At 52.1% G+C, this 13,508-nt stretch overlaps 1 protein-coding gene and 1 long non-coding RNA gene across 2 annotated transcripts; both read right to left on the minus strand.

Annotated features, from left to right (window-relative positions):
- Positions 1-23: 23 nt before the first annotated feature.
- Positions 24-5,166, minus strand: LOC101833562 (cytochrome P450 2F3-like). The gene is given in 13 exon segments (XM_021223327.2): positions 24-389; positions 631-680; positions 683-745; positions 748-795; positions 889-921; positions 924-1,029; positions 1,237-1,260; positions 1,262-1,414; positions 1,795-1,955; positions 2,361-2,501; positions 2,789-2,948; positions 3,347-3,567; positions 5,049-5,166. Coding segments are annotated over 13 exon segments (1,644 nt in total).
- Positions 5,167-10,907: 5,741 nt separating this feature from the next.
- LOC121135598 lies at positions 10,908-12,746 on the minus strand. The gene is made up of 3 exons (XR_005872705.1): positions 12,619-12,746; positions 12,278-12,483; positions 10,908-11,207 (listed from the first exon to the last, which is right to left on the minus strand). It is a non-coding gene; the product is annotated as an uncharacterized LOC121135598 (long non-coding RNA).
- Positions 12,747-13,508: the final 762 nt, after the last annotated feature.

The following is a 13,508-nucleotide window of genomic DNA, read 5'->3' on the forward strand; positions in this document are numbered from 1 at the left end:
TACTGTAAGGGCAGCCAAGGAGATCAGAGCAGTGGGGCCCAACCCCAGCGGGCCACCAGGCAGAGCCGGAAGGCTGGTGGCCCATTGCCCAGGCACTGTGGAGTAAGGCTGATGTTGGCAGGACTTCCCACAGGGAGCAGGCAGGACTTCTGCAGGGTGACAGTGAGGAAGAGCTCAGAGCCGGCCAGGCCGCACCCAGGCACACCTGCCAGTGCCAGCCACTCGGTCCCTCCCTCCTGACGCAGCCCTGGGCCAAAAGGCATGAAGGCGTCATTGTTCAGGAACTGGCCCTGGGTATTCAGGAAGTTGGTGGGATTGAAATGGCCAGGGTCCTTGAATTGGGGGGGATCCCGGTGTGCAGACAGAAGCAGGGGAGTCACAAGTGTGCCCTGTGGGGGTTCAGCTACCCACGGGCTGAGTGTGAGCACCTTACCAAGACCCTTCCTGTTCTTGAGCTTGGCACCTAACCCTTGGAGGTGCTGGGCAAGTGCTGCCACAGCTGCACCCCAGCCCCTGAGATGATAGAGCCCAGGAAGGGAGCCCCCAAGATGCTGACCATGACTGAAGCCAGTCTCCAAATGGACACTTAAGCTCCCTTCTCCCAGTGCAGTTCCAAGGCTCCCTGTGCACCTTGTGCAGGGAACGGTTCCTGAGGTGTGTGTCTCGGGTGACAGCCCGCCGGTAAAGCGCTGGATCTCATGCAGCACTGCGTTGGTGCAGGGCAGGCGGGCACGGTCCTCCAGTGCGGGGCACTGGGCCCACCTGTGGTGGTGTCCAGCCCCTCCTGCACCTTGGCTGGGGTCATCAGAGGCCCTGAGGTGTCCTTTATTAAGTCCCACCCCAGCTACCCTCTCCTCACTCAGGCTCCGGGAGGACCCAGCCCCTAACCTGCCACCTCTGGGTACTTGAGCATGATGAGCAGCCGTAACTCAGAGTGGTGCTTGTGGTCCCAGTGCCACCGAAGAAGAGACTGTGAGTCATCATCACCAGGGTCTCATCCTGGAAGTGGCTTTTCAGGTCCTGTTGTTCCTGCAGACAAGGTTCTGCGTTAATAGTCCTAGTTGTCCTGGAACTCACTTTGTAGACCAGGCTAGGCTGGCCTCGAACTCACAGAGATCCACCTGCCTCTGCCTCCCCAGTGCTGGGATTAAAGGCGTGCGCCACCACTGCCTGGTTAGAAGGAGGTTAATGCTGGTTGGCCAGATGGGTAGGGTTAAGGGCAGCAGGAACTTGTACCTTATCCATCTGGTCAAGAAAAACGATCAATGAAGTCACGGGGTTCCCCGGCCTGTTGTGACTGCTGGTGCCACTGAATTTGCTCAGAGATGAAGAGTCGGAGCTCTTGGAAGTTTTTGAAGATTCGGTGGTAGGGACCAGGGATCCAGTCCATGAAGGATGGGAACATACTGTATGTCTGGAGAGACAGAGTTCTGTTTTTTGGTTGTGTCTGTTTTTGAGATGCCTCACTGGGTAGCCTTGGCAAAACCTGTACCGCAATATGTTAGACCAGGATAGCCTCAAACTTAAGAGATTCTCCTCTCTTCCCAGTGCTAGGATCAAAGGCATGTGCCACTACCCCCTGTTGAAATAGTCTTAATAAGTGCTTGGACAAGGTGAGGTTTCCCAATGGGGAGATTAAATGAGGATTTTATGGGTTATAGAACTCTTGTCATTCAAATGACAATCTTGAGACTTCATCTTAATGAGTCACTGCACGTAGGAGTATATATGCCCCGGGGTTTGGCATAAGGCTGTTTGTTCCTAAACGGCAACAATTGGAGCCCATTCTCTCACCTCACCCCATCGGGAACTCATGATGTGGAAATCATCCCTGAAGAGGTCCAGGAGCCTCAGGAACTCCTGGTCCCCATAGTTATAGCGCTTTCCAAAGACCACAGAACAAATGGCATTGGATACAGCGTTATCCAATAGCTGCCGGGGGTCAAATGGAGCTCCTGGGGGCGAGAGCAGCTCCGTGCAGTAAAACTGTGGTCCCCTAAAGGCTAGAAAGATCTGTGGAGGGGACCCCTTACCCTCAAAGCTCCGAATAAGAGCCGGGCTGTGGTGGTGCACGCCTTTAATCCCAGCACTCAGGAGGCAGAGGCAGGCGGATCTCTGTGAGTTCGAGGCCAGGCTAGACTGACAGCCTCCAAAACAATACAGAGAAATCCTGTCTTGTAAAACCAAAACCAAAACAAAACAAAAAAATCCTCCGAATAAGATGGTTTGATACCCTCACACAGAAGCTGTGGTCCCTCCACCTAGATCCTTGGGATCTGCATTGCACCCAAAGCATTTTGGCGCTCCATCAGTCACCCCCGCCCCCACCAGGCACTTAGTCTTTCCCTGCCAGGCTGCACCCATGGTGGCCTGAAATTCGTCCAGCACACAAGCCGCCTCCTCCAGGATGCCATCTTCGATGGTCCTGGTCCCCACACCAAACTCCTTCAGCACCCCAAGTGCAAAGTTCGTCCAGCGCGGCCCATTAGAAAACACTATACCTACGAGTGGGAACCAAGATTCAAGTTGGCCTCGCAGGGTCCAATCACTTGCCACTCTGAGGACTTAATTGCTTTGCTGGTTTCCCAGCCCATGTGCCCTGATCCCGCCTTTGTGGGTTCGATCCTCGACCAGTGCTTGGTCGCTAGGGCTTAGGCATTTAGGATCCTATTGGCTGCATTGTGAACGTCAATTGAACCACACAGGCCTAATGGTTTGCCCTCTTTAGCAGCGGTCTCCACTAAGCCCCGCCCATTTTGCCCGGCTGGTGTAGCACCCTGAGCCTCACAGTTTCCTTGGGTGAAGCGTTCAAAGACAGCCATGGCGTGGCCGGAGAGAGCATCCGCCTGCAGCACTAATGCATCCCGCAGTGCCTTGTAGCCGCACAGCACCGCTGCAGGGCCCGAGACCAGCCACGCGGTGAACACTGGGCCGCAGCGGCTGGAGAGCTATGGGGAGTTTGCTCAGCAAGAGTCAGCCCAGGCTTCTGATCTCCATGGAGACCACAGAGTCCTCATCTTCCTCAGACCCAAGTTTCTGTCTCATTTCACAGGCCCAGCAGTTCTAAACCCCTGCTTCCTTTTCAGACCCAGGAGTCTAGGCCCCAGTTCTCAGACACAGGGGTCTAGACCCTAGCCCTGCCCGGTCAAGGAATCCAGCCACAGCTCTCCTCCCTCAGACGCAAGGGTCCAGACCCCATCTTCCTCCCTCCAGACACCGGAGTCCAGGCTCTGCATCCTCTCAGCTGTTGCATTTCAGTGAACCAGGACTCCAAACCCCTATTCTTGGCATAATAGCACCTTCACAAATCCAGAGCTCTGCTCTCCCAACCCAGCGCGGGAGCTACCTCCAGGAGCGCACGGTCCAAGTGTCCGGACTGTAGCTGCAGCAAGTTCCCCAGCAACGGGAGCGGCTTGGGCCCGGGGGTAAGTCTCTGCAGCAGAGCTCCGCGGACCACCCAACCCCACCAAGCAAGCAGCAGCGTTAGAATCGGCGGCGGCGGCGGCAGCAGCAGCGCTGCCAGGCAGGTGACCGTCTGAGATCCTCGATGCCTGGAGCCTTTGGCGCCTGGAGCCTTTGGCAGCGGTTTAATTTGCAGGGAATTTTAAGGGGCGGGGTAGCAGGGTGGAGACCGGTGTGGGAGGGGTGAGCGTCTGGGGCTTCTCTGTTCCCCAATACCTAAACCCACATCTCCACCTTGCACGCTGCCCCAGGAATACTTCTAGCTCTCCTCACGCCTGTTCTCCCCCAGGCGCCACCCCTGCCTCCCCCCACCCCGGTGTGTGTGTGAGTGTGTGTGGACTCGAGTGCGGCTTCAGCCTGCCATTTTCATGTAGTTACTTTTATTTATTTGTTTGTTTGTTTGTTTTTTTACGAGACAGGGTTTCTCTGTATTGTTTTGGAGGCTGTCGGTCCAGCCTGGCCTCGAACTCACAGAGATCCGCCTGCCTCTGCCTCCCCAAGTGCTGGGGTTAAAGGCGTGCGCCACCACCGCCCGGCTGCCTCAGCCTCTTGAGTGCTGGCATTAAAGGTGTACCCACTATGCCTGGCTCTTTGCATTGCTCCTGGAAGCCTGCATGCTGTCCCCCCTGTACTTGGCCCCGATGCTTGCTGCTGTTCCCTAGGCTCCTGGTGCCACCGGCCTTGTAGCTTCTGGGTGCCTCGTCACATGCAGCTCGGCTTGTCCCTTGCCCGGAACTTTGGCCACCTCTGTCCCCAGGCACCGGCTTTCAGGCCCTGCCGCGGTCCCAAGTCTGTTACTGTAGGACCCGGTGTGCAGCCCCACGGAACCCTCAGGAGACACCCTATCCGAGGCCAGGTCAAGACAGCGGTGTACGTCTCCTTATTATCCCCTCGCTCTGGGGGCACAGGCTGGAGGGGCCCACTCAGGCCTGCAGCAGCCCCTGGGTGGGGCCGGGGTCAGTTCTCGAGGACAGACTGTTCGGGAATGTGGTCCACCTTCCTGCCCCTCCCTTGCCGGTTGGATCCAGTTTTCCTGCCTGGCAGGGAGCCCAGCCCTGGGGGTAAGGTAGGGGCCCTGTAAGAGGCGGATTTGTTTCTGGGAGTGTCTCAGCGTCCCTGTCTTCAGTCCGCTTTCGCCTCCCTCCCGTTTCTGTGTTCCTCTGCTCTCTGCACCGCCTCTCTCTCCATCGGCCTCTGCCTCTGCCTCCATTTTCTCTCTCCTCCTCCTTCTTCCCCCCACCCCCACAAACCTCTTTCCCTCTCTGAATGTCTCCAGTTTTATCTTTTTTTTTCTTTTAGATAATTATTTTATGTGTGTGTTGGCTTGCGTGTGTGCCTGGTGCCTGGGGAGGTCAGAAGAGGGCGTCATACCCCGTGGAGCTATAGTTAAACTGCCAAGAGAATGCTGGGCATCGAGCCTGGGTCCTCCATAAAGACAAGTGCTCTTAACTACTGAACCATCCCTCCAGCCCCCAACCTCCCCTTTTAAAAACAGGGTCTCAGGCACCCTGGGTGCCTCCTTATGTAGTCAAGGATGACTTCAAACTCCTGATCCTTCTGTCTCTACCTCCCAGTGCTGGGCTCACAGGCATCGTCACCACAGCCTTTTATACAGCGCTGGGTGATGGAGCCCTGGTGTCTGTGCATGCTGGGCAAGGATCCAATCAGATGAACAGCATCCCCAGCCGCCAGGCTCCGCCTCATGCTCCTGCGTCAGGGGTCTGCCTCTGCAGCACCCTCCTTTTGAGGGGCAACACCCTTACTCAGGGGCGGGGCGGGGTGGGGCTAACCGCCCTGAAGGATGAGATGCTCTTCCTGCCCAGCCCTGCCCCCGTGGGTCAGAATGATGGCTTCTCTATATCAGAGTCTGGGTTTCTCTCCAACTCCTGACCCCTGTTCTCCTTGTGTTGGGCTGTACACTGGAGTACCAGCTGTTCAAACCCAGGATTCATTCTTTAGAACTCTGTTTTCAACTTGAAATCATTCTAATTTCTCCCTTTAATCAAGTTTTTATTAGCATATGTTGTACATATTAGCAGGTTTCGTCGTGACATTTTCATACATACATACATACTTGCATACATACTTACATACATACTTACTTACATACACACATACATACTTACACACATACATACTTACATACACACATACATACTTACATGCATACATACTTACATACATACATACTTACAGACTTATATACATACATACTTGCATACATACTTATAGACTTATATACATACATACTTGCATACATACATACTTATATACATACATACACACATACATACATACTTACATACACACATACATACTTACACACATACATACTTACATACACACATACATACATGCATACATACTTACATACATACTTACAGACTTATATACATACATACTTGCATACATACATACATACATACTTACATACTTACATACATACATACTTATATACTTACATACACACATACATACTTACATACATACATACTTACATACATACACACATGCATACATACTTATATACATACATACTTACATGCATATTTACATACATACATACTTACATACATTCATACATACGTATATACCTATATACACACATACTTACATACATACATACTTACATACTTACACACATACATACTTACACACATACACACATATACACACATACATACATACATGCGTATAATGCATTTTGATCACATTCTCCCGGCCCCCCACGCTCTCTTGTCCCACCCCTCTCTCACTGACCCCCATCCTCTTCCTGGCTAGTCCTTCTATTTTCATTTCTTTTTTTTTTTTTGGTCAAACAATGAGTTGTTAGCATCACAGGCAGGAGCACGGACAGCTTACTTGTGGGGATGCACTGAAGACGCCCTCTCCTCTCCCAGTGACGGTTAATTGCCTGCAGACCCCCAGGGAGGGCCAGGGCCCTGTGAACTCCCACCCCTTCAGAAGCAGGCCGGCAGGCGTCTTCCAACCCTTAATTTGTGCCAGACATGGTGGTGCACGCCTTTGGTCCCAGCGCTCGGGAGACAGAGGCAGGCGGGTCCCTGTGGTTAGAGGCCAGCCTTCTTCCTACCTGATTCAGCCTTTCTCTAATCTCTCTCTCTCTCTCTCTCTCTCTCTCTCTCTCTCTCTCTCTCTCTCTCTCTCTCTCTCTCTCTCTCTCTCTCTCTCTCTCTCTCAGATTTAGGGTAGAGATATGGATCAGCGGTTAAGAGCACTCCAGAGGACTCAGGTGTGGCTCCCAGCACCCACACGATAGCTCATAACTGCCTATAATTCCATTCCAGGGGTTCCGACTCCTTCTTCTGGTCTCTGCAGGCACCAGACATGCACATGGCGCACACTCATACCTATAATATAAATCTTAAAAAGTTTATTATTATTTTTAAAATGTGTGTGTGTGTCCATGCGTGTCACATGAGTACGGATGAACATGGAGTTCAAAAGAGGATATCAGATCTCCTAGAGCTGGCATTCCAAGCGATTATGCATCACCCAACATTATGCTGGGAAACAGATAGGTTTCCTGAAGCAAGCAAGCATTCTTAATCTTGAAGCCACCTCTCCAGCCCACGCCTTACGCATTCTAAAACAGTGTTCTCATTGGTGGATTCTGGGCAAGCGCTCTACCACCAAACTGCTCCTGCAGGTCTCATGGGTGGATTCTGGGCAAGCGTTTCCCACTGAGCCACCTGCCCTACTCTTCCAATTACTTTTTTCATCGCCGTGAACAAATACAAAGGTGGCCAAACACGAAGCGACTTAAGAAAGGAAAGCCAGAAAAGGGTGTTGGAGAATATTTTAAAAACCCAACTTGCATGCTTTCAATATACAAGGGTATATATTAAAATTCACCATTTGGGGTAGGGAAATGAGAGCATTATTGAGGGAAAGTTGGACCAAAACAATACCCAAACCCATGAAGGAAATGCTAAATTCTGAGGCTCCATGTTCAGCATCTAGAGTGGTTCTCAACCTGTGGGTCCCGACCCCTTTGGAGGGTCAAAATGACACTTTCACAGGGGCCGCCTAAGACCTTTGGAAAACACAGATATTTACTTTATAATTCATAACAGTAGCAAAATTACAGTTATGAAGTAGCAATGAAAATAATTTTGTGGTTGGAGTCACGACAACATGAGGAACTGTATTAAAGGGTTGTGTCGTTAGGAAGGCTGAGAACCACCGCTGGAGCTTGTGGTGACATCGTCTGGACTCCAAGGGTGTGGTAGTCCCTCACCTCTAGTTCTGGTACCTGCTGCGGGCTGGACCCCATATCTGCAGCATGTCAGCATCCTGGGGATAGATACCACAGACACTTGGGCTCCTCCCTTCAGCCTCACACAGTGGTCCCATGGGATCTCCTCGATGGGAGTCTGACCCTGCTAAGAACTGCTTGCCTTCTGTGGCTTTCTGGAACCGTGGTGCAGGACTCCATGAACCCATAACACATGTATTCCTGAATGCCTCCCGAATCAGGACCACACGGTTGATTCTGCCAAATTCTGCTGCCGGATCGAGATAGTGTCTAAGTGAGGGTTTTTATCGGTGTGCTAAAGCTCCATAATAAAAATCATCTTGGGGTATAAAGGGTTTTTTTCAGGTCGCAGCCCTCACTGAGGACTGTCAGAGCAGGCGCTGCAACAGAGGCCGTGGAGGAACCCGGCTTACTGACTTGCTCTCCACGCTCATCCAGGACCAACCTCCCCGGGCGGGGTGGGGGTGAAGTACCAGACCCTCTCCCAGCAACCTCATGGAGGAAGTCTCAGGCAAACATCCCCTTTCCCAGATAACTCTAGCTTGTGTCAGGCTGATGAGACACTGCCCACCCTTTCCCTCAGCTGTAGTGGCCTCTGTGTGCCTGGGCTGCTGAACCTGGCAAAGACTTGTTCCGATGGTTGCTTCTCAATCCTCAGCCGCTCTCCTGTCAAATGAATGTGTAGTTTCTCAAACTGGAGCCTTCACTGAGTGGAGTTTTACATTCAGGTCACCGTTCGTCCATTTGTCGAGTCAGGCTTCTTTAATTGCTCTCATCTCTTTAACAACTGTAGCTGGATGACAGTGGCGCTCGCCTTTAATCCCAGCCCTCAGGAGGCAGAGGCAGGAGGATCTCTGTGAGTTTGAGGCCAGTCTGGTCTACAGAGTGAGTTCCAGGACAGCCAGGGCTACACAGAGAAACCCCATTTCAAGCCCCCCTCCACAAAACAAAAACAAGAACCAAAAATCCCCCACAATTACCGATGCTTTGTCCGAGCCCTCCTCGTAGGGGACTATAAACTGCCCCATTCTTTTCCTCGCCAAACTGCACATTTTTTGCCATATATATTTTGGTTTGTGCCACTGTAGAAATGAGTAAGTGCAGTCTTCACACTACGGCTGAATGTTAGTACTATCCTGGAATTTCCTTCACCAAAGTAGCATATTACTTTAAAAACTAGATACTTATTCATTCTTTTGTTTATTTGTTTAAAGACAGGGTCTCACTGTGTAGATGAGGCTGGCCTTGAACTCAGAGATCCACCTGCCTCAACCACTTGATTGCTGAGATTAAAGGCAGGAGGAGCCATGACTTGTCTGTTTTAATTTTTTACTTTTATTTTATTATTACTATTATTTTAGTTTTGGTTTTTCAAGACGGGGTTTCTCAGTGTAGCCCTGGCTATCCTGGATCTCACTATGTAGACCAGGCTAGTCTCCAACTCAGAGATCTGCCAACTCAGAGAAGTGCTAGGATTAAAGACATGCACCGCCACCATCCAGTCATCTATATTTATTTATTTATTTATCTGTTTGTTTGTTTTTCGAGACAGGGTTTCTCTGTATTGTTTTGGAGGCTGTCCTGGAACTCACTCTGTAGACCATGCCTCAAACTCACAGAGATCCGCCTGCCTCTGCCTCCCGAGTACTGGGATTAAAGGCATGCACCACCAATGCCAGGCTTTATATACGTTTTAAAGGTTTATTTATTTGTTATGTATACAGCATTCTGTCTGCATGTATCCCTGCTGGCCAGAAGAGGGCATCAGATCCCACTGTAGATGGTCATGAGCCACCATGTGGTTGCTGGGAGTTGAACTCAGTGTTCTTAACCTCTGATCCATCATCTCTCCAGGCCCTGTTTTTACTTTTATTTATGGGTATACTTGTGTGTGGGTATGTATGCCATGCATGTGCAGTGCCTGCATCGCCAGAAGAGAACATCAGAGCTCTGGGGCCAGAGTCACAGAAGGTTGCCAGCTGTCTGGCGTGGGTGCTGGGAACCCAACTTGGGTCCTCTGCAAGATCAGTACGTACTCTTAGCCCTGAGCCATCTCTCCAGCCCAAGCCCATTCATCCTCATTCAAAATGTTCCAGTCTGGGTAGAAAGAGACTTAGATGGACTGCATCTTAGCTAGGGCTGATGTAGCTGTGAGGAAACACCGAGACCAAAAGCAACTTGGAAAGGAAAGGGTTTGTTTGGCTGGCATACCCAGCACCGCAGTCCATTGAGGGAAGCCAAGGGAGGAGCTCAACCTGAGTGGGCTCCCGGGAGCAGGGGCTGATGCAGAGGCCACGGAGGAGAGCTGCTTACTGGCTCGCTCAGCCTGCTTTCTGACAGAACCCAGGACCACCAGCCCAGGGATGGCACTGCCCACAACTGGCTGGGCTCCCTCCCCTCAATCACAGATTAAGAAAAGTCCTATAGCCTTGCCTGTAGCCAGACCTTACGGAGACATTTTCTCAAGAGAGGCTCCCTCCTCTCAGATGACCTTTAGCCTGTGTCAGGTTTACATAAAACTAGCCGGGCACAGGATGCGACACAGATGGCTTCCAGCCCAGCTCCCCTCTGAAGCGGAAACACACCTTTAGAAACGGAGCTTGCTGAAGAGCGTCTACTGTCCAGGTTGCCCTACAAGTGTCTCCTTCACTTTGCCTGAAATAGTGGGATATCGTTCTTCACGAGTCACCTTGGCACCCTCGCCACAGGGATCAGCCTTCAAAAGGGCTGCGCCTGGGGCAGGCGGGATCGGTCATCTCGTAGGTGTCAGGTGGTTCCGGTCCAGCATGACAGTGAGGCCGACGTCTTTGGGACTGCCTTGCAGAGTGAGAACAGAGGCAGGGGAACAGGACCACACCTTGGCCAGTTAATAGTGCTGTAATTGTGCCCATTTTCTCTCCCTTGCTTGGCCTTTGCTGTTCCTGTCCCCTGTGTTTAAACCTGAAGTCAGTATTGTATGCCAGTGATGAGCGAAGAGGAAGGACACGTGAAGGCTTTATTTGCTCCTCTTTCCGATGTAATCACACGGAGTAAATTTCTCACTTTCATTACTGTGGAACGGTGTCTGAGCCTAGCTTCCTTCCTTCCTTCCTTCCTTCCTTCCTTCCTTCCTTCCTTCCTTCCTGTTTTTCTTTCTCCCCCCCCTTCCCCCCAAAGACAAGGTCTCAACATGTAGCTCTGGCTGTCCTGAACTCACTGTGTTGACCAGGCTGCGTCTTGACAGAGATCCGCCTGCATCTGCCTCCCGAGTGCTGGGCTTAAAGGCGTGCACCACTGTGCCAAGCTGAACCTAGCTTTTGGGGGCTGCTGGAGCCCAGGCTTTGCCGTAAAGAACTTGCTAGGGCTGTGGGCATGGCAGCTCATAACGGTCCATGACTTTAGTTCCAGAGGATCTGACGTCTTTTTCTGACCTCCATGGGAACCAGGCACACACGTGGCGCACAGACCCACGAAGGCAAAACACCCGTGCCTAAAACAAAACAAATAAATATAAGAAAAGCAAAACAACAACAACCCCAAACCAAGAGCTTGCTGCAAAACTTTGTGCACCCAGCCTCCATTACTGTTTGCCTTTCTCTCGGCTCTTTGGTCTCCCAAACTCCCTCCAGAAGGCTCCGCTCCGGGCTTCCTCCATACTCCACCCACAAAGCAGTCACAGGGCCCTGGAACCACGAGTCCTAGTCGGTCACAGCATCGACCCTGCTCAGCGCTACTTTCTGTCTAACTTCCTTGTGTCCATGACCAGGCATCTGGGAGGAAGCCTCCAATAGAGGAAGTGGGGGGGGGAAGGCGTACAGGAACAAAACAAGCCTTTGGGTCTTTACAGGTAGCACGTTCAGTGGTGGCGCTTGCCTTTAATGCCCGCACGCTGGAGGCAGAGGCAGGAGGGTCTCTGTGAGTTCGAGGCACAGAACCTAGAGCCTGCATAATCCAAACAAATAGACAAATGTGTCGTTACTTAGTCACCCATCTCCTCATTGGTAAACTCTAGGCAAGCACTCCATCACTGTGCCATGCCTGGGCCCCTCACTGCTTAATTTTAGGCAAGTGCTTTTCAGCTGAGCCACCCTTCTAGCCCTCACTGGGGGATTCTAGGCAGGGGCTCTGCCACTGAGCCACACCCCCAGCCCCTCACTGGGGGATTCTAGGCAGGGGCTCTAACACTGAACCCTCCAGCCCCTTGTTGGGGGATTCTAGGCAGGGGCTCTGCCACTGAGCCACACCCCCAGCCCCTCACTGGGGGATTCTAGACAGGGGTTCTACCACTGAGCCGCACCCCCAGCCCCTCACTGGGGGATTCTAGGCAGGGGCTCTAACACTGAACCCTCCAGCCCCTTGTTGGGGGATCCTAGGCAGGGGCTCTACCACCGAGCCACACCCCTAGCCCCTCATTGGGGGATTTTAGGTAAAGGATCAGCATTCTTTTTACTTTTTGTTTTGAGACAAGCTTTCGCTGCATTGCCCAGTCTGGCCTTGAACTTGTGACGACCCTGCCCCAGCTTCCTACATATCTGGAGTTGTAGACCTGTACCAACAGACCTGGTTTCCGAGAGTGAGCCCCACTCACGCTTGCAGCCCATGCTGGCCTCCAGGTCAGGACCACTTGTCTCAGCCTCCCAAGTGCCAAGATTCTAGATGCACCACCACGCCTCGGTCTCGTTTGCATTGGCACGTGTTTCTCCTCGTCTGCTCTCCCCAAGCTTCTTTATGCCTGTTTGAGCTCTGAACGGGGCCTTGTGATCTCCCTGTAGGGATTAAGAAGTCAATGTCCCATGTCAAGATCATCTATGGGCCTCACCCAGGCCAGCCTCAGGCTCTGTAGAGCGTGTCCCAACTTCTGATGGCTTTGGGGAGACTCTTTTCAAGGCGGGTCTCTCTACCTTAGTGCTGCCTGTGGCTGGGAGCCAGACTCGCTGTGCCTGCAGCTTGGGAGGAAAGCTGTCATCAGCAGAGTGTCAAGTTGTCAGGGTCGGTACTGAGCTGTGAAGCTTCGTGCCTGAGACGGTAGCCCCACCCTGGAGGGAGAAATTGCAGAGCAAAGGAATTGGCCTGTGGGGGTGGGGGTGGGGGTGGGGATGGGGTGGGGTGGGGTGGGGTCTGGGAAGTGAGAGTCTATCTTCCTTCATTTCAACATTTCCACACATGCTTCTTATCTTTCCTCTTTCCTTTTATCCTTTTGTGTTTCCAGCACTAGGAATTGATCCTAGAGCACTGCACATGCTAGGCAGTGAGCTACCATTGAGCTATGCCCCCTCCCTGCCCCTCACTGGGGGATTCTAGGCAGGGGCACTACCACTGAGCCACGCCCCCAGCCCCTCACTGGGGGATTCTAGGCAGGGGCTCTACCACTGAGCCACACCCCCAGCCCCTCACTGGGGGATTCTAGGCAGGGGCTCTACCACTGAGCCACACCTCAGCCCCTCACTGGGGGATTCTGGGCAAGCTCTGTACTGTAGAGCAACATTTCAAGCCTGTGTTTGTTTGTTTTTTTTCCTGAGAGGTGGGGCAGGGTCTTATTATGTAACCTTGTTTGGGCTGGGACTCACTCTTGTAGACCAGGCTGGTTTCTACCTACTGAGTTCTGGGATTAAAGACCACGCTTAGCTTCCAAGCCCTTTTGCTTTTTGAGACTAGACCTCACTATGTTGCTCAGGATGTCTCTCGAACTCACTCAGTAGCCAGGCAGGCTTTGACTAGTGACTCCTGCTGCAGTCTCTGGAGTCACCCAGATTGTGGGCCTGGCTTTCCAGGCCTGCTTTTCTCTTTCTTT

The sequence above is a fragment of the Mesocricetus auratus genome, unplaced genomic scaffold, assembly GCF_017639785.1.
Source record: "Mesocricetus auratus isolate SY011 unplaced genomic scaffold, BCM_Maur_2.0 Super-Scaffold_100038, whole genome shotgun sequence".
NCBI classification, from domain to species: Eukaryota; Metazoa; Chordata; class Mammalia; order Rodentia; family Cricetidae; genus Mesocricetus; species Mesocricetus auratus.